Source organism: Anguilla rostrata, unplaced genomic scaffold, assembly GCF_018555375.3.
Source record: "Anguilla rostrata isolate EN2019 unplaced genomic scaffold, ASM1855537v3 scaf0936, whole genome shotgun sequence".
In the NCBI taxonomy this organism is placed as follows: Eukaryota; Metazoa; Chordata; class Actinopteri; order Anguilliformes; family Anguillidae; genus Anguilla; species Anguilla rostrata.
The window spans coordinates 21,309-47,299 of record NW_026986306.1 but is presented as its reverse complement, the minus strand read 5'-3'; the positions used below and the strand labels follow the sequence as shown (position 1 = coordinate 47,299).

Sequence of the window (25,991 nt, the reverse complement as noted above, 5' to 3'; positions counted from 1 at the left end):
ATTGATTTGCAGTGATCCTTCCCTTTTTTACGAGGACAAGTGGAGCAACCCCCCACAGCATAACAGAGCCACCAGACCCCCTCACTCTAGGGGTCAAGCATTCAGGCCAGTACCATTCCCTTGGAGTATGCCACACATGCACTCGCCCAATTGTTGAGAATATGGTGAAGGATGACTCTTCTTACCATATCACTTTTTTCCGCATCTCTGTAGACCAGTGCCAATGGGTTTTACACCACAGAACTCTCAAATGGGCATTTCGGGTTTGTGCACTGCAGCCCTACTATAATATCCCTCTCTATGTAGTTGTTGATGACCTGTTCTTGCTGGAAGTGTGATCACATTCTGGATTGACATTCTCAGTCACCTGAGGAAGAGTTGCTGTTCTGTTTTTCCTTACGCACTAATGCACAATCATCACAGTCATCAAATGTACGCTTCCGACCACAATTTCTGACCCTATTTACTGATGTCTTTCCCATAGATCTAAATGCAGATATCACTTTGGTCACTGTTCCTATTGAAACACTAGCCAGTTGAGCAGTCTTTGAGACTGATGCTCCTGCCATCCGTGCCCCAATAATGAACTCTCTTTCAACGTCACTTAGGGATGGTGCCGAATACAATTTGGCAACACTCGAATAATGCGTTCTCCCCGAATGGTTTCTCCTCTCGAATTTGGCCTATATTATTCAGATTTGGATCTATTTTCTCTTTTATGTGATTTTCTCACAAGTCAGCACCAAGTTTCTCAGTTAGACACACACACAGACCTGCAGTGAGAGTTTCCTTTAACACTAGATAGACCAGAGCGTGTCAATCATGCATTGGGGACTTTATAATTAAAATTACTCCAGCACCTATAACATAAATGCCTATATCATCCCCCTTTCATGACTTTCCTAAATATTTGTGCTTAAATAACTGTGTTTTTAAAATAAAATAAAAATCAACTCAGTACAGAAATACAGGCAGTCTGTGCCATTTTCTTCACAAAGCCCCCCGCTAGACAAGAGACAACAACAGGTGCTTTGACCCAGGTGCAAACGTGTCGCTGTCTACTCTGCACCCTATTGAACAACTGAATGACCTTTACTTTAAGAAGAATTTCCCAATAAAGTGCTGTTGAAAGTACTTTCACACGTACAATCATGTAGAATTCATTCACTGCAACTGTGATGAAGTTAATAAAGCCTTTAGGGTGGGGATGAACAATTGCAGACGCTGTAGTTATATAAATGATAGGCTTAGAACTCCATGGAGGTAACGCCATCGATATATTTTTGTGTTTTCTCTGAAACTGAGACTTTGAATAAACTGAATAAAATAGCTACATGACAACTGAGTGAAATATATCCGATTTTTGTGTGTGCGGTTCCAGCAAATCACCAAAGCTGCGCGTTCTCTGAGGAATTGATAAGAGGAGAGTGACGGTGCATATTGCACTTTGCATTTCTTGAACTACTTTTTATGTTTTGCGTTTTGTCATGCACATTTTAGCGCTTTTCTCAGTGTTCCTGTAATATGCCTCAATTCATTTTACCCTTAGCCTATATAACAAAACTGCTCAAATTTAGAAATACAAATGTTAAAATTGATTCAGTTGTGTACTTTATTTCAAGAAAATAGTTCTGCAATGTATGGTTTTGTAAGCAGTAGTACGCAGTAAAGCAACGAGGCCTTACTAGAGTTAAATTATTACTGGTTGTTGGCTAATGACACCCAGCACTGGCTCATGTAACTCTAAAATATCTGGCCTGCCCCCCAACGAGTGTTTCAAGCAACTTTCAGTATAGCAAGGGATGTTGTGTCTCCCCAACACAGACTGCCCCCAGGTCATGTGCAGGAGCTTGTCTTTACAAAATAAAACTTGTGGAAGTTTGAATAAAGCATAATGGCTGAAGATGTATTACACCCCTGGAAGCTTTTTGGTTTTTTCTTTTCATTACCTAAGCTTATGCAAATCAAAAATACAGCTAAAGAGGAAAGAAAAAATATTACAAACACAAACAAAAAATAACAACATTTTAGCCTAACATTATGTCGTTTTTTAAAATTTCATTAGGGGTTCATTGAATACAGTAGTTAACAATCAAGATGAGAAACATTTTTTTAATGATAAAAACATTTTTTCAGTTTAATTGACTTCACTGTCCCTTAGGTATGGGTGGTGGGGTTCATGCTGTTTGTAAGAGTAAGAATGGGTAACTATGTTTTGATTCATTAAATCATTTTTCCTATGTCTTATTAACCTACGTTTAATGTTACCTGGTCTGGCACCTGCGTTTTCAATACAGTGATTTAGGGTTTCATTTTATGCATTTGCCTCTACGGCAGAGGTTCTGCCAGCCAGAGGGAAATAGGCTACTTGTGGGGTTCTGACAGTAGGAGGCAGCAGAGTGTAACTTTTTATCTATTTTTTTCCTCAGAGACAGCTTCCATCATTCTGCATTGAGAAATTGTACTTGATGTCACACTACGTTGTATTTCGGGGTGACTGGCCATCTTTAGAGGAACGCTTAGCTTTGTGGCTTTGAGATATCATTTGTACGCTATTTGGGAAAAATAAAGTCCCAGCTAATAGTGGTCTGGTATCGGGTCCCATACTTTAGGATAGTGGTCAGCGTAGTCACCATTCAAGTATTTTTATCGATCCGATCCCTAACTCTCTTGTCATATTGTAAGTCTGCAATATAAAACCTGTGTAAGACCCTGGTCAATCCCGTTTTGACGATTTTTCAGAAAACATATTTTTACAGTTAATTTTTCATGTTCAACGTCAGAAATGTTTCAGCTATAATCAAATGGCAACATATAAATTGTTAACTTGCCAGAAAATAACAGCAGTTTTCTTTAATATGATTCCAAAAATTAGCTTCCCTCTTCCGTGTAGCTAGTCACTCTTATTGGAGGGATAGCTACACATCATCAGACACTGGCAGTAGGTTGGGAACTCGAAAAAGTGCGTTCTCCTTTTAACCATAATGAAGCAAAAAAAAAACATTTGTGTTCATTCAATCAAAAACGATTATAGCGAGAGTGACAGTGACACTGATGCTCGTGCAGCAAGAAATTCAATTTCAAGGATGGAATATATGTAATATTGTGTGAGGGGTGTGTTACACACTGTGATAAAGGCGTGTATTACTGTGTGAGGTGTGTAACATACTGATAGAAGTATGTAACACTATGATACAGTATGTGTAAAATACTGTGAACACTGAGTGCACTAATATTTTTATTGATTGTTTCTTCTTAAAATCTGTTAATTGAAAGGGAAATTTTAATCTTATTTTAAACAATTATTTATCATATTATCTCTTTTCAGATGAATCCATAAAAAGAGCCCAGCAGGAACTGAAAACTCATCTGAAGAATCAGTTTGAATGCATACTTGAAGGTTTAGCAAAGCAGGGCAACCAAACCCTTTTGAATGATATCTATACAGAGCTCTACATCACAGAGGGGGGAAGAGGGGGAGTTAATAATGAACACGAGGTCAGACAGATTGAGACAGCATCCAAGAGACAAACCACACAGGAGACTGCAATCCTCTGCAATGACATCTTTAAGCCTTTACCTGGACAAGAGAAACCCAGAACTGTGCTTACAAAGGGCATCGCTGGCATTGGGAAAACCGTCTCTGTGCAGAAGTTCATTCTGGACTGGGCAGAAGGAAAAGCCAATCAGGACGTTGATTTCATCTTCACTCTTCCTTTCCGAGATCTGAATTTGAAGAAGGAAATAGCATTCAGTCTAATGCAACTTCTGCAGCACTACTTTCCCCAGCTGAAAGAGATCAAAAGTGTTGATGGTGATGAAGTCAAAGTTTTATTTATCTTTGATGGTCTGGATGAGTGTCGACTTCCTCTAAATTTCCGAAGCAATAAGAAGTGCTGTGATATAACAGAGTCATCATCAGTGGATGTGCTGCTGACCAACCTCATTAAGGGGAATCTGCTTCCCACTGCTCTCCTCTGGATCACCTCCCGACCAGCAGCAGCCAATCAGATCCCTCCTGAGTGTATCCACGAGGTGACAGAGGTACGAGGGTTCAATGACCCACAGAAGGAGGAGTACTTCAGGAAGAGAATCAGAGACCAGAACCTGGCCAGCAGTATTATCTCACACATTAAATCATCCAGGAGTCTCTACATAATGTGCCACATACCAGTCTTCTGCTGGATTTCTGCTACTGTTCTGGAGACAATGTTGGGTAAAGCAGAGAGTGGAGATCTGCCCAAAACGCTGACTGAAATGTACACACACTTCCTGCTCATTCAGACTAATGTGAAGAATCAGAAGTATCATGGCACTGATGAGACAGACCCAAAGAAGATGTCAGCATCAGATACACAAATCATCCTGAAACTGGGGAAGCTGGCTTTTCAACAGCTGGAAAAGGGCAATCTGATATTCTATGAAGAGGACCTGAGAGAGAGTAGCATTGATGTTAGTGAGGCTTCAGTGTACTCTGGGGTGTGCACAGAGGTCTTTAAAGAGGAGTGTGGGTTGTATCAGGAGAAGGTCTACTGCTTTGTGCATCTGAGCATTCAGGAGTATCTGGCTGCCTTGTTTGTGTTTCATTCATGTGTAAATGAGAACAGAAATGTACTCAGAGCAGAAGAATCAAAACCTCACAGTGACAGAGTGCAGCTGTCTGAGTTACACAGGAGTGCAGTGGATCAGGCCTTAAGGAGTAAGAATGGACACCTGGACTTTTTCCTTCGATTCCTTTTTGGTCTCTCTCTGGAGTCCATTCAGTCGCTCTTAGGAGGAATATTGACAGAGACAGGAAGCAGATCAGAGAGCATTGAGAAAACAGTCCAGTACATTAAGGACAGGATCAGAGAAGAGTCTTCAGCAGAGAGGACCATCAATCTGTTCCACTGTCTCAATGAACTGAATGACAACTACCTAGTGCAGGATATCCAGAATTACCTGAGATCAGGAAAACTTTCTGATAAAGAGCTGGAACCAGACCAGTGTTCAGCTCTGGCCTTTGTGTTACTGATGTCAGAGGAGGTCCTGGATGAGTTTGATTTGAAGACCTACAACACATCAGCAGCAGGTCATCAGAGACTGGTACCTGTAGTCAGGAACTGCAGGAAGGCCATGTGAGTATTATATCATTAATAATGTACATGATTGACCACATATTTTCCCACTTTCAGTTTCTAGTAAGAATAAAGTGCAATAAAGGCAAGTGAAAATTTTGTTTAAAAAAAAAAAGATTTCTGAATCAAGATGTTTTAACTAGTGCCCTCATTTGATGTTTTATATCCAGAACATAAAAAGCATCAAATGCAAAACCTCATCACTTATCATATATTTAATTTAATTTACTATTACTATTTACTAATTTAATACATTTACTAATTATTTGCAAAGATAGCAATTGTGAAATAAATAAGGAGTTTATTGATATCAGAGTAATCTGATAGATCAACCTTTATCAGAACATACAATTCAAGTAGATTAAAATGAAGCGATGCTATATTAAGTTACAGAATTAAGAAAAGGTGCCCTATGTTGGTGACAGCACAGGCACAAACACACCTGGAATTGCTTGTGTCATATTTTTCACTTTCACCAGGGTTATTAGTTTTATGGTCTGTGGTTAATTGTTGTACGTCGCTCTGGATAAGAGCGTCTGCTAAATGCCTGTAATGTAATGTAATGTTAATCTGGTTGTGTCAACATGGGTTTATTGGTGCAATCGGGGATGTGCCAATAGAAACATTCGGCACTGCGTTAGTTTTGTGTTGAATAATGCGTTTGCAGTAAAACCAACCCATACCAGGTTTTAACTCATGCTATTTTGGCATTATTACTGTGCCACACATGTGAGTCCATAAACACATAACACAGATACAAGAAATATTGTTTATTTCAGTTGAACTATTTTAAAGGAAAGCTGTTGTCAGAATGCGTGGGGGGGTTTGGACCCAAACGCAGAGGGTGGAAAAATACAAAACTCCAAATGAAAGAACAAAAAGACTTTACTTAACCAAGGGAACAAAAGGGAACACAAAGCCTCGCAGGGCGACCTTCAACAACCGAAGGAAAACTACAAAACACAGGAACAAAGAAAATGCAGAAAAACCAAAAACACCAGGAAACCAGGACATGGGCAGGAACACATGGAGCAGGCACTTGGGTAGGGGCTTACGCACGACACAACCGGACATAACCACAAGAAGAGGGAAACTTAAATAGAACAGACACTGACGAGACACAGGAGGGCACCATGAACAATCAGACCACAGAGAGGGAAGGGAAAACGAGACAACCAAGAACCAATAATAGGACAATTGAAAACAATCATACAATTACACAGGGGGAGCAGGACACAAAACAGAAGTGCCGCCATCTGGCGGCCCAACAGGGAAAACGCAGACAAGAACACAGGACCATGACAGCTGTATTCAGTTAGGCAGTCCAATGCCAGCTATTTGGGCAGTGGAGTTAATTGTGTAAGCTACTTGAATGAGACAGGTGGGAGACCGGCTTTACACCCCTCAGATAGTGTTTACAATGAGCCCAGAACGCACTGGAAACAGCTTTTAATCCTGTGTTTGGCTGGGCTAGGTCAATGATTGAGTGGACCTATGGAATGTTGAAAATGCATTTTAGAATGTTGGATGGACTGGGTGGTACATCACTGTACAGCCCTCAGAAAGTCAGTGCATTGTTTGTGGTGTACTGTGTTCTACACTACATAGCCATACACCATGGATGTGACATAGACCCTCACAGAGGACACATTACAGGACTTTCATACGCAGAGAAGCAGAGTCGCATGTGACAATCACTACAGAGATTACAGAGCAGAGAGTGCACGAGAGAGCAGGGACTGGTTGCCTGTGGAGCCGTTTCACTAGTGAGTGTTGATTCATCTTATCAAGTGCATGTCTGAAATTAATGACACTTAGGTGAATTAAATAATTTTTTTGTTTATTTTAAATAGTGGTATGAAACAAAAATTGACAGCAAAGAAACAGGAAAGCTATAGTAAATCCAGACAAAATGCTTCATTCCTGTCCTCTGGTGCACAAGCGCGATGCCTGCCTAGCTGAAACAGTAGCGGCAGCAGCAGGATGTAGAGGCCGACTGGAGGCTGTCTCTGCCAGCTGCCTCCTGCTCCTGGCCAGACTGGGAATATTCTCCCTGCGGAACTGTTCTCGGGAGCAGAACCATTTATTATACCTCTTAGCACTGGTATATGAACAGAAAATACACTGTTTTTGTTTAAATATTAACAAAATAATGAATCTAAACTATTCAGTTTCATCTTCATTGGTTTGTAGTAGTCCTCATAATGGTTGTAATTGTTCATAATGTTGGGCAGAGAAAATTCTCCCCTTAGAATAACCAGCACGGCGAGGTATATCCATGTATGAAATAGGATTTATTTCTGCAGAAAGTGTCCGGAACCTACACACAACAAGATGGATAAGCCTGAACTGGAGAAAGCAGGGGCATTCCCTGCTTTCATAAGCAAGAAGTGTTTTAACAATAACATACATAATTCTACATCTGATTGGCACAGACAACAAGATGGATAATTCCGGTCCCTGCTTTTATTAGCAAAAAGTGGTTAACAGTAACACACATAATTTGACATCTGATTGGCACAAACAACAAGATGGATAATTCCGGTCCCTGCTTTTATTAGCAAAAAGTGGTTAACAATAACATACATAATTCTGATTGGTACATGGTTAATACATATGCATATTGTAAGATTTCTGATTGGTACATGGTTAATACATATGCATATTGTAAGATTTAACAAAGTAAATGTTTGGCTGTGTCTAGTCATATAGCATGAATACTGAATAAGCACACGGTGACCTCTTAGTCTTAAGCATTACACAAACAAGCTTTATATCAGATATAATAGTTTGGTCTTTATCGATCGGTTGCTTTCAGAGTCCTGGGCAGCATGGTGTCATAGCTGGTTCCTCCCTGGCAGGATGGCAGGGGGAGGATAAGTAGGAAAGCCAAGCTCTCCAGAGCTTACATAAGAGACAGAGTTAAAGAAAACTAGTCACACACATAGACACACACACACACACACACACACACACACACACACACAGGTACCACACACACACACACACAGGTACAATATTTTTAACTTCTTGTTGTCCTTGGGAGGTTCAGTGCCTGGAGACAGAGGGGCCCTGCTGCAAGGCCTAAGAATTTAGTGTTGTACAGAATTCTAGTTATGCTAGAGAAAAGGCTCCTCCCTTCAGTAGAGATGATCACAACACGCTTGCTCTTCAGCCATGGTAGCATTAGCATTTGGCTGTGTTTCCTAAAGGGAAATAAATGGGGTGATCTGTTTGGCAATAATGAAACCCAACCCAGCCACACCTACAGAACCATTTATTCTTATTGAACCAGCCTCTTTTACAACTATGCCACAGTTGCGCTAGTGCCTGGAGTCAAGAAATTACTGAAATACCCAAATTCACCAGCGCCTTGCATTGCTGCTAGTGTTTGACAGTTGTGCCTTGACTGAGAAATAGGGCCCAATTAAACATCTAATTTAATAACACAGGCTCAATTACATGATCAAAAACGATATTAGACAGTCCTGGAAATGAAGTAAAAGATAATCATGAAAGAAATGAATGAAAGTCAAAACCAAACCACAGCTTGTCTCTCCCACATTAAAACTGGTCAAAGCCTAAGACGCACAGCTGAGAAGCAAGACAAAGCTAAGACATTAGTTATACTTTGTGGTGTGGGGATGGCTGGGTTAAGCAGCCACACCTGCCCTGGGTCAAGCTAATTAGATCTGGCTAGTTAGATAATTGGTTATGAATTAGATAATTGGCCAGGCTAATTGGGCCCAGGAACAGGGGTGGCTGCACCTGTGCGTAGTGTGGTAATCAATGCGCACAGGTTAAATCTGCCATCCCCACCCACACAAGGGGGCTTCTGTCATGACAGCGTTTTAACATCTGCTCCTTGGCAGTAACGTCTTGCCAAACCCTTGCAAATAAATGTGGACTATTTGAACATCTTCTCCCTGTGTCTCTGTGCTGGAGGGCCCCTTGGAAAGCCACTTCGGTGGCCTGTGGCAGGCGTGTTTGCCACATACTTATACTTGGTGAATTAGTTATACTTATTTCTGTAATTGCCAAACTGTTTGTGAAGAAAAAACATTCCTTGCTTTTACTTGTAAGTTTTAATTATAAGAACAAATGTTGTTTGAACCCCTGCCATGTGTTTGAAAGAGGGGGGTTCCCCTTCTCTTCCTGGTCTATGCCTTATTAATTACTGATTAGAAGAGAACAAATGAGAGACTTATCTATATGCTATACTATGGGTAGTTTGTCACAGAAAACCAAAACTGAAGAAACAAACTCACGTGCGTTATCATTTTGCATCTTTGAGAGATGGCAGCTGCAATTCTGGGATGGGACGGTTAAGCCCAGTGAAAAGATCATAGAAAAAGTAGATGGGCTCTTTACCCCAATTCAGAGAACTTGCAGAATAAGAAAAGGGGCCATTTGGGTCAGAATTACTTCCGTAGAACTGTCAGATTTCAGTCCAGAAGGATATCTAATTCCCAGCTCCAAAGTACTGCAGTTGGAGAGTGTAGCACAGATATCTTCTTCAGAACACCATCAACCTTAAAATCCTCAGTTTCAGTCTTCATCGCTGAACACTATCATTTGTATCATTTGCCATATGTTTTATGTATACCTAATATAATTATAATATATGAGCTCTTCTTTGCAGACTGAACAGCTGTGACCTCACAGAGAAGTCCTGTGATATTGTGGCCTCAGCTCTCCAGTCATCAAACTCACCCCTGAGAGATCTGGACCTCAGCTACAATAACCTGAGAGATTCAGGAGTGAAGCTGCTCTGTGCTGGACTGATGAGTCCAAACTGTAAACTACAGAGACTGGGGTGAGTAGTGCTGGGTACTGTGTGAATAGAATAGAATAGAATTAATGATTATGACAATGTAAGGGTTTGAATTTTTTACATTGCTAAATGCCTGTAATGTAGACGCTCTTATCCAGAGCGACTTACACAACTTTTTTAGAAAGCATTTTACATTGTATCCATTTATACAGCTGGGTATATACTGAAGCAATTTTGGTTAAGTACCTTGCTCAAGGGTACAAAGGCAGTGTCCTACCCGGGAATCAAACTTGCGACCTTTCGGTTACAAGTCTGGTTCCTTACCCACTGTGCTACACTCCGTCCAAATTTTGTCACAGGGAAGACTAATTTCCTGACTCCATTCATTTTCAGAGCCTGTAAACCTGAATGTTTGTGTGAATGTGAGTTTATATATAAAAATATTGACTGGGGTGTGCTATGAAATGATGGGCAGCTTGAACCTGTATCCTGGAGAGAGAGAGACTAGCTACTTGCATTTGAGAGCCAGGCATTCATCTAAGTTTTCTCTGACATTAATACCTTCAATCCTGGGAGATAAATATCCTGCTCATCCAGGAATCTAAAACCATCAACTATCCCTGGGATTAACCCAATTAAGATTTACCCCATTTGGGTACCGAGACTATATAAATATCACAAGGCATGACTTGTGTATTTTTCTATTAAATAACATTTGACCCAAGCTGCTATCCTACATGAGCTGCATATTCTGCTAGTGAAACTAACAATATGCCCAGTGAGTACCTCAGTAAGGGTGTTACCCCAAAACTTTAAGTTACCGTCGCTACCCAGGTTCTCCGAAACACAGAGTAGTGAGATCCACGTATGGGGAATGACATCCGGTCATCCAATTGCACCAAGTGTGGCTCTGACAGCCAGTAGCGCATTCAATGCTACAGGAGACTACTGCCCTCCTGGAAGAACATATGGGACACTGCAGTGCTACAACTCTTCATATTCACTTCTCATGCGCGGCAAGCAGGGCAGTCTTGGTGGATCTCTCCACCGGGGTTACAACAGTAACCTAAAGTTCTCTTTCATCATCTCGTGTTTGAGATACAGCTATGGGGAGATACGGACACCCCAAGGGGGGTGTTATCCTCTTTGAATCATATGCCATAACAAGAGCTTCCACAAGCTAATGGGACAGCCACTGCTTAGAGATGCTTTTCCTTTGCAGGCGAGGGCCCAGGTGACTAAGAGCTGGTTGCTCTTTCTAAAAGCCTTAGTCTTTGTCATATACGTGTGGAGAACACACACAGGACACAGCATATGCAGCCTGTGCTGCTCTTCAGAGGAGAAAGGTGGTGGGTGAAAAGCGGCAAGCTCCAACACCTCACATGTGAAAGCTGGAAAGCTTTTAGGCATAAAGGCTGGATTGGGCTTAGGAAAAACCGTATCCATCTTAGGGGAGAATATTGTGCACAAGAGTTGCACTGAGAGTGCATGGAGGTCACTGACTCACTTATCTGAGGCTAGTGCAAGCATCAACACAGTCTGGAGAGACAACAATTAGAATCTAATTTATAAACTCAAACGGCCTTACAGACCGAGCCTTCAGCACCTGTGATAAATCTCAAGCTTTTTAGCAACAGGCAGAGAACAGTGAGCCCCCTTCATGAACCTGTGAATGAGGGGGTAATGGTAAATGGTAAATGGACTGCATTTATATAGCGCTTTTATCCAAAGCGCTTTACAATTGATGCCTCTCATTCGCCAGAGCAGTTAGGGGTTAGGGGTTAGGTGTCTTGCTCAAGGACACTTCGACATGCCCAGGGCGGGGTGCTGGGCGGGGGGTGCTGCCCCATTGCATAGTCTCTGAAACCAACATGACAAGCAGTGAAATCTGCCAGGTAGATCTTAATGGTAGGAAGGAAGGATTTCTCTTCATCCATAAGGTTCTGTGAAAAGCACAGCACGTCAGAAACAGAGCACTGGTAAGGCACTGACTGACGAGAGGCACACCATCATTCTAAAACCTGACACCTGTCATAAAGTGTCCTGGTAGAGGGCGCTCTCATGCTCTGGATGGTTGCAGCCATGCGAGGGGGAAGCCCGAATGTGTTGAGGTTATGCCTTTCACGGGCCAAGCCCATAGAGCTACTCGCTCAGGGCAGGGGTGGTGTTTTTCCCCGTTCACCTGAGACAGGAGGTCACCTGCCACCTGCGTGCAATTAGGATCAGTGTGAAGCTCTGCTCTCACTCTGGCTGGAGTGGGAGAGATAAGAACAAGGGGGGAAAACGCCTCTTACACGCCTGTCTATGTACAGTGTAAATGTCACAGAAGATGCAAAGCTGCTGACGAGCTAATGGCTAGTCAATATCAGATAAGCTAATGAAGTTTGTCTGCATGACTTCCAATGAATGTATATTCTGCTATATTGCAAACAATTGTTTTTTTTTTTTAATGTCTGTTTATTGGTATTTTAGTTCATAAACAAACAGTAATCACTGTGTACAAATTATATAAAATGTTGCAAAAAACAATGCAAAGTTTCATACACATAGGAGAGGCATAGTACATATACAGTATACGGTGTAAATATCAACCAAGGTACAAAGCTGCTTTACGTGGTGATTATTGACATCTTATATTAGGTACAGCCTAGTTATTGTAGTAAAGAAATAAGAGGGTGTTTATTGCCTGGCCTCTACATAATCAATAAAGGGTTGCCAAGTCTTATGGAACTTCAGAATGGAACCTCATAGGGTGAATCTGAATTTTTCCAGTTTAAGGTGTTGCATTACATCTTTGACCAACGCAGTGTGAGTGGGAGGCTGTGTCTGTTTCCAGTTCAATACAAATTAATCTGCGTGCCAGAAGGGTTATGAACCTTGCCACAGTGGAATTTAGTCCTCTTAAGAGGACTATCCTCTCATGGCACCCCAAATACTGCCAATACTGGGCCAGGTTCTATCATGTGCCCTAGGATATCAGACGGAGTTTTAAAAATAGAATTCCAAAAATTGGAAATACACCACAACGGTCACCCAAAGGATCTATATTAGGATACATTTTAGAAAGCTTGACCTGAAGACGATGCAACACCCTGAACTGAACAAGACCATGCCTGGTACATATAGATGCTGTGTGCACACCCTCCAGTGCCTCTATCCATTGCTCCCCCATTAAGCTAATGCCTAAGTCCTCCTCCCAAGCGGATTTCAGAAAATCTAGGGATATATCTGATTGTTCAGACATATGGTTATAGATATAAGATATTACCCCCCCCAGATGAAGGATCAACAGAAAACAAGGATTCCATCTGGGTGTTATTAGGTGGATTAGGAAAGGTAGTTGTATTAGATCTAATATAGTTGCGAATTTGTAGAAATCGAAAGAAATGGGTTTGAGGCAGATTGAATTTACTGCGTAGTAATTCAAATGAAGGAAACGTGCCATATATATTTATATTATATATTGCAAACAATTTTATTTAAAAAATAAAATTAAATAAATGATAGCAGCACAAATGTTTTACCAAAGAAACTGGTGATTTGAACAAGAACTTTTATGGGATAACAATGAAGCACATCCTGATCTAATTGTGAGAGTTGAATTGGCAATGATCAGCCAATAGTTTGGAGCCAGACCCGCCTCTACACAAAGACAGAAGACCCGTGGACTCAGGGAAAGACCGAAGGGTGGAACTGTGTATTTGTAGCAAACACCGCAATGGGAGGAATTTTGTGTGAGGGGGATAAATGCTTACATGGAAGAAGGCATCTTTCAGATTTACTGATGTAAAATAGTGATGTTAAGTTAATCAATTAACTGTTAATTCTTAATAAGAATGTTTATTGATGAATTTCTATAGATTAAACAGTTGAATTTCCATAAACCATTTCAATGAATAAGCTAATGTTGGTGATTAGATTTCAAATTAAAGAGACGTTTCTAAAATGTTAAATTAGAGAGGCACGGTTCCCTTGACTGGAAGCATTAGTGAAACGTCATTGGTCCATTCCTGGAACATCAGTGCCATCTGAGCGCGTCTTCTCAGCTGCTGGTCTCACCTTCAGCAGACTTTACACCAGAGTGACCCAAAAGCACATAGACATGCTCATATTCCTTAACAAAAATGCTTAAGTATTAAGTGAAGCATATTTTAAGTCATTCTTTTTATAGGCCAAGGAGCAGATTTTACTCAAATCGGTTAATCATTATTAATCAATTATTGGGTGCCGACGATTGATTAAAAGAATTGCACAAAATCTTCCAGTCGTTCTGACATATTGAACGTGAAAGAGTGCTGCATGTTAACATTTTGAAATTAGATTGCCTCAAATGTTTGTTTAACATTGAGATCCAAGATAGGAATTTGCGAACCATTCTTCTTTGGGAGCTGGAAACAATGAAAATAAAAACTACGTTGGGTTCGATCTCTGGGAACCACACGTATTTCCCCCTTTTTGTAAGAGGGAAGGAATTTAAGTGACTTGAAAGAATTGAGGAAATATTGGGTAGCATTGCTTTGGAATACATCTTATATAATTTTGGCGAAGCAAGATAGCCTATATTGTTTGTAGTACCGTAACTTGGCGTCATTTTGATATCAATACTTTTAATGGGAGGTCTGGATTTTGGCAGTCTGAATGAATGAGTTATAGATTGTGTATGTCTTGTATGTGTGAGTAACTTGGAATTTTTGTACATTGAAAACGTTTTTTTTATGAGATTTTATTTACAAGACATGGCAAGATGGACTGGACAGTATGCTATAACAGAGTAAAGGACATGCACCTGAAGAGATTATAAGATGAAAAAATGGAATTTAAATATCTCTCTGTGAATCACCCTACCACACCTGTACTATATGCATTGCCTAAGATTCATAAATCCCTTGAAAATCCTCCTTTGAGGCCTATAGTATCAGGCATCGGCTCCCTTACTGAGAACATTTCTTGGTTTGTGGACTTTCATATTTACCCCATAGTTAAACTATTACCATCATACTTGAAAGACACCACAGATTTTTAGTGAATTTACAAGCATTGTCAAACATAGATGAAGGTGACTTTTTAGTTACATTAGATGTTGGTTCTCTATACACCTCCGTACCTACGCATCCCGGCCTGGAGGCTCTGAGATTCTTTATTTCCAATCATGTAGGCAGTGTGCCTACTGAGTTTATTATCAGTCTCACTCAATTATTTTCTCTTTGATAAAGATTACTACTTGCAAACACATGGCACTGCCATGGGGACTCCATTTGCCCCCAACTATGCTAATCTGTTCATGGTAAAATTTGAACTTGATTGTATTTATGAGAACAATCCTTACATAAGTTCTATTAAATACTGGACAAGGTATATTGATGATGTTTTATGATATGGAACGATTCAGAAATTAAGATAATGGAATTTGTTAATTACATTAATTCAAAACTACCATCTATTTCCTTTTCAGTTTATAAGAGTCCAGAAGCTATTCACTTCTTAGATGTCTTGGTCACTAAAAAAGGCAATTCCCTTAGTACTACAGTATATAGAAAGCCCACTGACAAAAATACAATTTTGTCAGCTGACAGTTATCACCCATTACCATTAAAGAAAGGGTTACCTGTGAGTCAGTTGCATAGGCTTCGCCGTATCTGTGACACTGAAGAAGAATATGACAAACAACCGGAGCTCCTCATTGAGCTTTTTCGCTCAAGAGGATACTCTGAAGTATGGCTTAATGACGCTAAACAAAAGGTCAAAGGTCTCAATAGAAATGACCTGCTAAATAAAACACAGAGTAAGCAAAAAAAAAGACATTCTCTGTTAGCTATGTTCTGACTTACAATGACTGTTCTAACAAAGTTAGATCTATCGTAAACAAGCACTGGCATATTTTGTCCTCAGACACTTCCTTAAATCAAGCCTTTCAGAGCCCCGCTCTATTTACTTATAAAAGAGCCAGTAATGTGGCTAATATGCTAGTGAAGTCAGACGTAGTTAAAGAGAAAAAACAAGCTTTTATAACTGGTTGTTTCCCTTGCAGGAGCTGTGCATCTTGAGGTAATATGATGAAAGGACATCATTTTGTGTGTCCCCAAACATCCAGATCTTATCAAATTAAATCTTGTATCACTTGCAGTGCAAAATGTGTAATCTACTTGTTGAAGTGTCCCTGCCCCAAGGTGTATATAGGTAAAACTACACATGCTTTAAAACAATGACTTGGGGAACATAAATCCTCTATAAGAAGATGTGATATCACCTCACCAGTGGCAAGGCACTGAACAGGAACACTCTATTAAAGACCTTCAATGTATGGGTATAGAAAAGGTAACGCCAGCCCGCAGGGGAGGTGACTTTGAGAAAAAACTACTCCAAAGAGAGGACTTCTGGATATAGACTCAAATCTGTGTCACCAGGGGGCCTCAATGAGGAGCTGGACCTTATTCCTTTTCTTTAGATTTCTGTGTATGGCCTTTATGCCTGCTTTTTTGTTGATTTTGATTTTACTGTGTATAACCTGAATGCATTTGTGATTGAGGGGCGTGACTGGGCTCATGAGTGGCCACATAGATTTATGAACGGCTTAGCCTGATGTCTTCTATTGTGGCCACTTGTGGATACATTCACCCCTCTACTATTCTCCTTGATTGCTCTTATTAACCAATTTACCAATTTATCTAATTGCCTCACTATGATTGTCTAGCAGCCTTAATAAATAATTGTCTCATAATAATTGGCCAGCAGCCCTAATGAAAGGCAGCTGTTACCTGTTTATAAGAAGGTGGAATGTCTTAATTATTGTACCTGCACACTGAAGAAGGCAACATGCCGAAACGTTTGTGCATGAATCTGCGTTAAAGAAAACTAATAAAAAATAAATAATTACATTTTTTTTTGAAGCTTTGTAGCCATTTTTTGTGTGAGGACTGTTATTGTGACAGCGGTATCACAATGAATGAAGACAGGGGAAAAGTGAAACACAAAACAAGATCAGGCTACTCAAATGTTGAGGAAAGCAAAAGTGCTAGGGAAGTGCAGGTGGGTCCAAAATTGAGGCCACAAAGAGGGGCACGTCCAAGTCTGCCACAAAAAAAAAAAAAAAAAACGGGAATCAGAGACTCTGTTAGTCACTCAGTGAGGAGAAAGCCAGCACACGCCTGGAGTGAGACCATGAGGCCTATATAGGGCCAGCAGCTACTCAGGCAAAGGGGAAAGTGGTGTGGAAAAAGCACTGGTATGCTGCCGGTGGCCTGACTGTATCTCAGGTCCAGGTCTAAGGCTGAAGCCACACTATACGCGGCGACGGCCGCTTGTCGCCGCGCCGCGTCCCCACAATCGGCTGTTTGTGGGCGTGTCGCCTATTTTTGACAGACAGTTGTGTTCGTTATATGTTGACCGGGTTTAATGTCGTGTTTCATATTCATTGTCCTGTCTGAATAAAAATCGTTTTTGCAGTAACCTAGATCTGAAAGATGTTAGTCTGCTGCCTAGCTAGGCTGTTTAATGTCTAGCTCAGGGGTGTCAAACTCAATTGCACAGGGGGCCAAAACTCAAAGCACACTTTAGGTCGCGGGCCGAACAGGATAAACATTTATTGAACACGCTAAAACTAAATGTTTTTTGAACATAAATATGAATAAAAACAGACAGGAATATTATTCTAGAATAAATTAACTTAATATATATAACTTAAAATACTTAGCTCTCAATAAAAATATCTCTTGTCAAAATTATACAAATTCAAAATATGAGCATGGTCCAAAAAACTCTGGAAATATAAATAAAATTTGTGCTTTTCAGCAAAAAATAAAAATAACAAATCAAAACATTCAGTTTTCTTTGCTCTTATGCTGTTTTGTCAGAGCTGGATGCTTGGCATCTTTTCTTGGCAACAAGTTAATTTATGTTTGGTGTAAGATTCTGTGTTGTGGAGATTCTCAGGATGGACTGCAGGTGTTCATCAGTGAGACGACTCCTGTGTGCTGTTTTGTTAATCTTCATCACTGAGAACAGCTTCTCACACAGATATGTGCTACCAAACATGCACAAGGTTCGAGCCACATGTAGACGGAGCTGAGGCATTGCTTCAGGAATGGAGCGAATAAACTGTGCGGGCCCTGCAGTGTCATACTTTGCCTTTAGTGTCCCATTACACTGCAGCTCTATCAGCTCCATCTGAATCTGTACAGGTGCAGTTTCCACGTCGACGGCAAATGGGTTGCGAAGCAGCTCAAAATTCCTTTTTTGTGCTTCAAAGTCTCCAAAGCGCCGTAAGAACTCAGTGCGAAGTGCGCTCAGTTTGTCAGCAAAGTGCGCATTAGGGAACATCGTTGCACCGACTTGGTTCAACATTACTTGGCAACAGGGAAAGTGAGGCAAGTTGCACTGGTGCATTTGTGTCTCCCATAAGAGCAGCTTCACTTGAAATGCCTTCACTGCATCATACATGTCAGTGATCATGCGGTCACGTCCCTGGAGCTGAAGGTTCAAGACGTTGAGATGAGTTGTTATGTCTGCCAGAAACGCCAACTCACATTTCCACTTCTCATCCCGAAAAACTGTGGAGTCTTTTCCTTTACTGTCCATGAACTGACAAATTTCCTTGTGTAGCTCAAAAACTCTATTGAGAACTTTTCCTCGACTCAGCCAATGCACCTCTGTATGATAAGGAATGTCGGCAAACTCTGAATCTATTTCTCGCATAAAAGACTGAAATTGCCGGTGATTTAAACCTTTAGCTCGGATAAAGTTTGCGGTTTGCGTTACAGTGCTCATTAAATGTTCCATTTTTAACACTTTACCACACAGCGTTTCCTGATGTATGATGCAGTGATATGCTTTCAACTCACCAGTACAGTTCTCCTCCTGCATCTTTACCCGCATCCTCCCCACTAGCCCATTTTTTTCGCCGCACATCGCCGGCGCTCCATCTGTTGTAAGTCCAATCAGTTTGTCCCAGGGCAGTTTCATGTCGGTTACACTTTGACATACGTTTTCAAAAATGTCTTTTCCTGTCGTTGTCCCGTGCATCGATTTAATGTCTAATATTTCCTCTGTGACGCACAAACTGGAGTCCACTCCACGGATGAAGATGGCTAGCTGTGCAGTGTCCGTCATGTCAGTACTTTCATCCACAGCAAGACAGTATGCAATAAAGTCTTTGCTTCTTTCCATCAACTGTGTTCTTAAATCAGTGGCCATCTCACAAACCCGATCAGCAACCGTATTTCTACTCAGGCTTACATTTGCCAATATCTGCCTGTTGTCTGGACACAAGACATCGCACACCTTCATCATGCAGCTCTTCAGAAACTCTCCCTCGGTAAATGGCCGGGCTGATTTGGCGATCTCTTCTACCACAATAAAGCTTGCTTTCACAGCAGCTTCACTCTGTGATTTCGCTCTGGTGAAAAACGTCTGCTGAGATGTCAGATTCTTCTTTAACTCTTCTACTTTCTGTAGCTTCTGCTCTGCACTCAGGTTTTTCAGCTGATCCTGGTGTTTTGTCTCGAAGTGCCGTCTTAGATTAAATTCCTTAATTACAGCCACATTTCCTTGACAAATAAGGCACACGGGTTTACCGGCAATGTCAATAAACATATACTCAGCCTCCCATCGGTTTTGAAAGGCTCTGTTTTCAGAATCAACCTTTCTTTTCGCCATTGTTAGGGGCTAGCTTTGACTTTACAGTAAGGTTGTAAACAGCAACAGACGCTTGAGTTGATTGACGCAGGAATGTTCCCGTGTAACCTATCGTTGGGCAAGGGAGCTGTTGCGCTGCATTATGGGATCTGTAGTTTGTGTGTTATCAGCGCTTCATATCGCTGGTCCATTAATAGCAATAATAATAGATCTATATAAAATGACCTCGCGGGCCAAATATAATTGTATGCCGGGCCAGATGTGGCCCGTGGGCCTTGAGTTTGACACATGCCCTAGAAGACTGCAGGTATGACAGAGTTGGCCAATATAAAGGAGTTATGTCTTTATCCAGGATAATCTGCAAATACATGGGTAATCATACGGCACATCTCCTGGATGTTGATGGAGTGGGCTCCCCTATGGTTCACATATATTATGGCCAGTTTTATTTCTCATTACTGCGATTGTCTAATTCAGATCAATATTGATCTCTTATGCCGTTATATTTATTATTGTGTATTTTTGATATACACAATAATAATCCTTCACATTGTAATCTTGATGTGTGTATGCGCCCCTGTGAGCGTAACAGGCAGGGTAAATGGTGTTTATGTAGGTGCACATTTCTGTATTAATATTGAGCCCTTAAAGTAGCAATGCGGTTTTTAGTTTGTCTTTTAAAAAAAAAAAAGTTGGATCAAAATTGCGATGCACCTGACCACACCTGATCTTAAGACCAACTCGCCCAGATGGGAGCAAATTCATTTGCTATTTAAACAGCGCCAGCTCTGGACAGGAAAATTACTGTGTCAGTCTGAAAGTAGCAAAGACACTTGTGTTTGGGTTACCGCCACTTTGCACAGAGTGTAAGATCACCAGAGTGCCAAATCACCAAATGGTATAAATGTTTTCCCTGGATTTAAAAATCGGAAATGTTTGGGAAGAAGGGAATCTTTAGTGGAAACGGTAAGTGAAGCTCCTGGCTATGCAAAAGAAGCGTTAGTGCTAATGCTAATGTGCTGCATTTAACCCCTCAAAAGACACAACTTAACGTCTAATCCAGTTCTGGAGTGCTGCCTGATCCTCCCTGCCTGACAGAAAGTCCAGATTCCTTTAGCAGGTCCCACAAATGGCAGCAGAGGAAGACTCCAAATTGAGACTCTTAAACAAAAATAATTCAGTTCACAGTTGGCATTTACTAAATGTATTGCACAGAGAAACTGCATTATTCTATGGAAATTCTTGATTTATCACGAGTAGTATCCCACATAACCACATAAATCAATCAGGAGCAAAAGCTGGATTTCTAATATGAGCGTTTAGCACTGCTGCATGCTTGGTGTCTGGAAGCATATGTCTCTTTTCTAGCTGTCAAACACTTGCCACAAAAAAGGGATCCTGGTGCGTTTACTTGAGCATTTGGTTCAGCAACTGTAATAAAGAACACCCTGTGAAATCATGTTTGGTTCTCCCATCTAAAAAATTTTAAGTAGCTGTTTCCATTAGCACTTTTAAGCTTGCTGTACTTTCAACATTCTTTGGATTACAAAATCTTTGATCTGGTGACAATTCTATTATGTTGGCTGAGCAAACATAAAGAAGTTGTATTAACTTTATTTGACTTAAATTAATATTGAGGTATTCAGCAAAATATTATTTTTTCTACATTTTATACTCCATTCAAATACAAAAACAAAATAACCAAGTTCATGTAACTGAGTATTTTACACTGGGCCAACCTAAATAATAAAGGTGTTTGTCAAGGGAAAAAAAACAAACAAGACAAAATTCCATCCATCCATCCATCTGGTCAGGTTTGTGTGGGGGCTGGAGCCAGTCATCATGTGTGTTGGGTGGGTCCGGCCGGGATTTTTGGAACATTTATATAATTATTATTTGATAATATTATTAATGGTCAATTATGATTAATTAACATACTTGCCAACCCACCTCTTCATGTGTTTATTTCAGTCTCTGATACAGCACACCTCTTCCTGTTTATTTCACACTAATACAGCACACCTCTTCATGTGTTTATTTCACACTGATACAGCACACCTCTTCATGTGTTTATTTCACACTGATACAGCACACCTCTTCATGTGTTTATTTCACACTGATACAGCACACCTCTTCATGTGTTTATTTCACACTGATACAGCACACCTCTTCATGTGTTTATTTCACACATTGATACAGCACACCTCTTCATGTGTTTATTTCACTCTGATACAGCACACCTCATAATGCGTTTATTTCACACTGATACAGCACACCTCTTCATGTGTTTGTTTCAGTCTCTTCTGCACACTCTGATGAAGCTGAAGGATGAGAAGTTGAAACTGTTTCAAAGCCATCTGAGTCAGGATTGTCCAGAATGCTGTCAGAGTCTGTCTGAAGATCCTTATGTGGTGGATAAGTTCATGAAGATGAAGGAATTGTTCAAGAGTCATCAAATTGCTGATTACCCAGAATGCACTGAGAGAGAGCAGGAGGATCCTAAGGCCCTGTACATAGTTGAGAAGTTGCTGGAGACCTGTGGCAGTGAGAGGTCTCTGAAGATCACACTCCACATCCTGAGGAACATGAAGCAGAAGGATCTTGCCGACTCACTGGAGAGAGATGAGCAGCACAGTAAGAGCTTTGTCTCATTGCTAATGTGTGTCCATTCAAATGCTGAAATTAGCTATAGCATCCACACTTTCACGATAGTGTTTTACATTCACAATATTACATATAGAAAATGTCACAACCAATGCGCACACAAAGGCATTTCAATGAAACTATAGCATCAAGCAGTGATTATGGGGGTAAGCAAATGTGCATGAGATTAAATGTACCTGAGGGGGATTTAAAGCAGGAACCTTGTGCTCAAAAGCCAGTGACTAAACCACTTTCCCATTAGACAGACTGCCCTGAGGTTGTATCCAGGGCTAAAGAGCACTCAGGATAAAAATATTACATTTTAAAATTACCCTTTAAAGACTTTACCACAAGGACACGTCCACAAAATAAACCTGAGAAATGAAGTGTAGAAGGACATTTGAACCCATTTTCAGTTTCTTCCTTCATCTTTATTGTACAAATGCAACAGTATGTACTTTCTTGCTGATTTGTTGTATTTGTGATGGATTATAATTGCAAGTTATGTAATACTGTATGAGAGGCGCGTAACACTGAGAGAGGTGTGTAATACTGTGTGAGAAGTGTGTAACAGTGTGAGAGAGGTGCGTAATGATGTGTGAGAGGTGTGTAACACACTGAGAGATGTGTGTAATGCTGTGTGTGAGGTGTGTAACACACTGAGTGAGGTGTGCAACACACTGTGAGAGCGGTGTGTAATGCTGTGAGAGCGGTGTGTAATGCTGTGTGAGATGTGTGTAACACACTGTGAGAGAGGTGTGTAATGCTGTGTGAGGTATGTAACACTGATGTGTGAAATACTGTGAAAACTGAATGTATTAATATTTTCATTGGCTGTTTTTTCTTAAAATCCGTTATTGAGAGAGAAATATTAATCACATCTTTAAAATGATTATTTCTCATATTTCCTCTCTTCAGATGAATCCATAAAAAGAGCCCAGCAAGAACTGAAAACTCATCTGAAGAAGAAGTTTGAATGCATATTTGAAGGATTAGCAAAGCAGGGCCACCCAACCCTTCTCAATGAGATCTATACAGAGCTCTACATCACAGAGGGGGGAAGTGGGGGGGTCAATAATGAACATGAGATCAGACAGATTGAGTCAACATCCAAGAGTCAAACCACACAGGAGACTGCAATCCTGTGCAATGACATCTTTAAGCCTTTACCTGGACAAGAGAAACCCATCAGAACTGTGCTTACAAAGGGCATCGCTGGCATTGGGAAAACCGTCTCTGTGCAGAAGTTCATTCTGGACTGGGCAGATGGAAAAGCCAATCAGGACATTGATTTCATCTTCACTCTCCCCTTCCGAGATCTGAATTTGAAGAAGCAAAGAGCCTTCAGTCTGATGCAACTTCTGCAGCACTCCTTTCCAGAACTGAAAGAGATCCAAAGTGTTGAAGGTGATGAAGTAAAAGTGGTGCTTATCTTTGATGGTCTAGATGAGTGTCGACTTCCTCTAGATTTCCAAAGCAATAAGAACTGCTGTGATATAACAGAGTCATCGTCAGTGGATGTGCTGCTGACCAACCTCATTAAGGGGAATCTGCTTCCCTCTGCTCTCCTCTGGATCACCTCCCGACCAGCAGCAGCCAATCGGATCCCTCCTGAGTGTGTCCACCAGGTGACAGAGGTACGAGGGTTCAATGAACCACAGAAAGAGGAGTACTTCAGGAAGAGAATCAGAGATCAGAACCTGGCCAGCAGAATTATCTCACACATGAAGTCATCCAGGAGTCTCTACATCATGTGTCACATACCAGTCTTCTGCTGGATTTCTGCTACTGTTCTGGAGACAGTGTTGGGTGAAACAGAGAGTGGAGATCTGCCTAAAACTCTGACTGAAATGTACACACACTTCCTGCTCATTCAGACTAATGTGAAGAATAAGAAGTATCATGGCACTGATGAGACAAACCCAGAGATCTCAGAGTCAGATACAGAAATCATCCTGAAACTGGGGCAGCTGGCTTTTCAACAGTTGGAAAAGGGAAATCTGATATTCTATGAAGAGGACCTGAGAGAGAGTGGCATTGATATCTGTGAAGCTTCAGTGTACTCTGGGGTGTGCACAGAGATCTTTAAAGAGGAGTGTCGGCTGTATCAGCAGAAGGTCTACTGCTTTGTGCATCTGAGCATTCAGGAGTATCTGGCTGCCTTGTTTGTGTTTCATTTATGGGTAAATGAGAACAGAAATGTACTCAGAGCAGAAGAATCAAAACCTCACAGTGGCAGAGTGCAGTTGTCTGAGTTACACAGGAGTGCAGTGGATCAGGCCTTAAGGAATAAGAATGGACACCTGGACCTTTTCCTTCGATTCCTTCTTGGCCTCTCTCTGGAGTACATTCAGTCTTTCTTAGGGGGAATAATGACAGGAAGTCGATCTGATGCAGAAAGACACAAAACAAGGCCCAGTTTTACTCTATTTCTCGGTCTGTGGGCAGGAAGCAGATCACAGAGCATTGAGAAAACAGTCCAGTACATTAAGATGAAGATCAGAGAGGAATCTTCAGCAGAGAGGACCATCAATCTGTTCCACTGTCTCAATGAACTGAATGACAACTCTCTAGTGGAGGAAATTCAGAATTACCTTAAATCAAGAAAACGTTCTGCTAAAAAGCTGGAACCACACCAGTGTTCAGCTCTGGCCTTTGTGCTACTGATGTCAGAAGAGGTCCTGGATGAGTTTGACTTGAAGACCTACAACACATCAGCAGCAGGTCATCAGAGACTGCTACCAGTAATCAGGAACTGCAGGAAGGCCAAGTGAGTATTATGTCATTAAAAATGTAGATGATTGACCACATATTTTCCCACTTTCTAATTCTAGTTAGAATAAAGTGCAATAAAATTGCTGGGCAACAGAAAATTCGGTTAAAAAAAGATTTATGAATCAAGATGTTTTAACTTGTGCCCTCATGTAATGTCTTATATCCAGAACATAAGCAGCATCAAATGCAAAACCTCAGCACTTACCATATATTTTATTTTATTTACTTTTACTATATACTGATTTAATACATTTACTAATTATTTGCAAAGATAGCAAATAAATGTGAAATAAATAAGGAGTTAATTGATAGGCAGAATAATGTGATGGATCAACTTTTGTTAGAACATACAATTCAAGCAGATTAAAATGAAGAGATGCTATATTAAGTGACAGTATTATGTAAAGGGGTCCTATTTTGGTGACAGCACAGGTAGAAACACACCTGGGTGCGAGTGGAATCGGTTGTCTTGTGTCTTGCAAATAAAATATTAAAATTTTTTCAAATTCACCAGGGTTGTTACTTTTCTGCAGTTAACCTGGTTGTGTCAACATGGGTTTGTTGATGCAGTCGGGGATGTGTCAATAGAAACATTCAGCACTGTGTTAGTTTGGTGTTGAATAATGTGTTTGCAGTCAAACCAACCCATACCAGGTTTTAACTTGTGCTATTTTGGCATTATAACTGTGCCACAGATGTGAATCCATAAACACAACATAACATATTTCAGTTTAGCTATTTTAAAGGAAAGCTGTATTCATTTATGCAGTCCAATGCTGGCTATTTAGGCAGTGGAGTTAATTGTATAAGCTACTTGAATGAGACAGGTGGGAGACCGGCTTTACACCCCTCAGACAGTGTTTACAATGAGCCCAGAACGCACTGGAAACTTGCTTTAAAATATGTGTTTGGCTGGGCTAGGTCAATGATTGAGTGGACCGTGGTGTGCTGTGATCTACACTACATAGCCATACGCCATGGATGTGACATAGACCTCACAGAGGACACATTACAGGACTTTCATACAGAGAGAAGCAGAGTCGCATGTGACG

The 25,991-nt window shown here is 40.8% G+C and overlaps 1 protein-coding gene across 6 annotated transcripts in view; it reads left to right on the top strand.

Annotated features, from left to right (window-relative positions):
- Window positions 1–25,991, top strand: part of LOC135246811 (NACHT, LRR and PYD domains-containing protein 3-like) — a 49,808-nt gene that overhangs the window by 10,275 nt on the left and 13,542 nt on the right. For 2 of the 6 annotated variants that reach the window (XM_064320095.1, XM_064320098.1), the window contains exons 5-6: window positions 21,819–22,155; window positions 23,083–24,934. In XM_064320095.1, the coding sequence (XP_064176165.1) occupies window positions 21,819–22,155; window positions 23,083–24,934 (2,189 nt within the window). Of the gene's footprint in view, window positions 1–3,328; window positions 5,118–9,759; window positions 9,934–21,818; window positions 22,156–23,082; window positions 24,935–25,991 lie in introns of all 6 variants that reach the window. The other 4 variants (XM_064320096.1, XM_064320094.1, XM_064320097.1 and 1 more) reach the window with 2 other exon arrangements.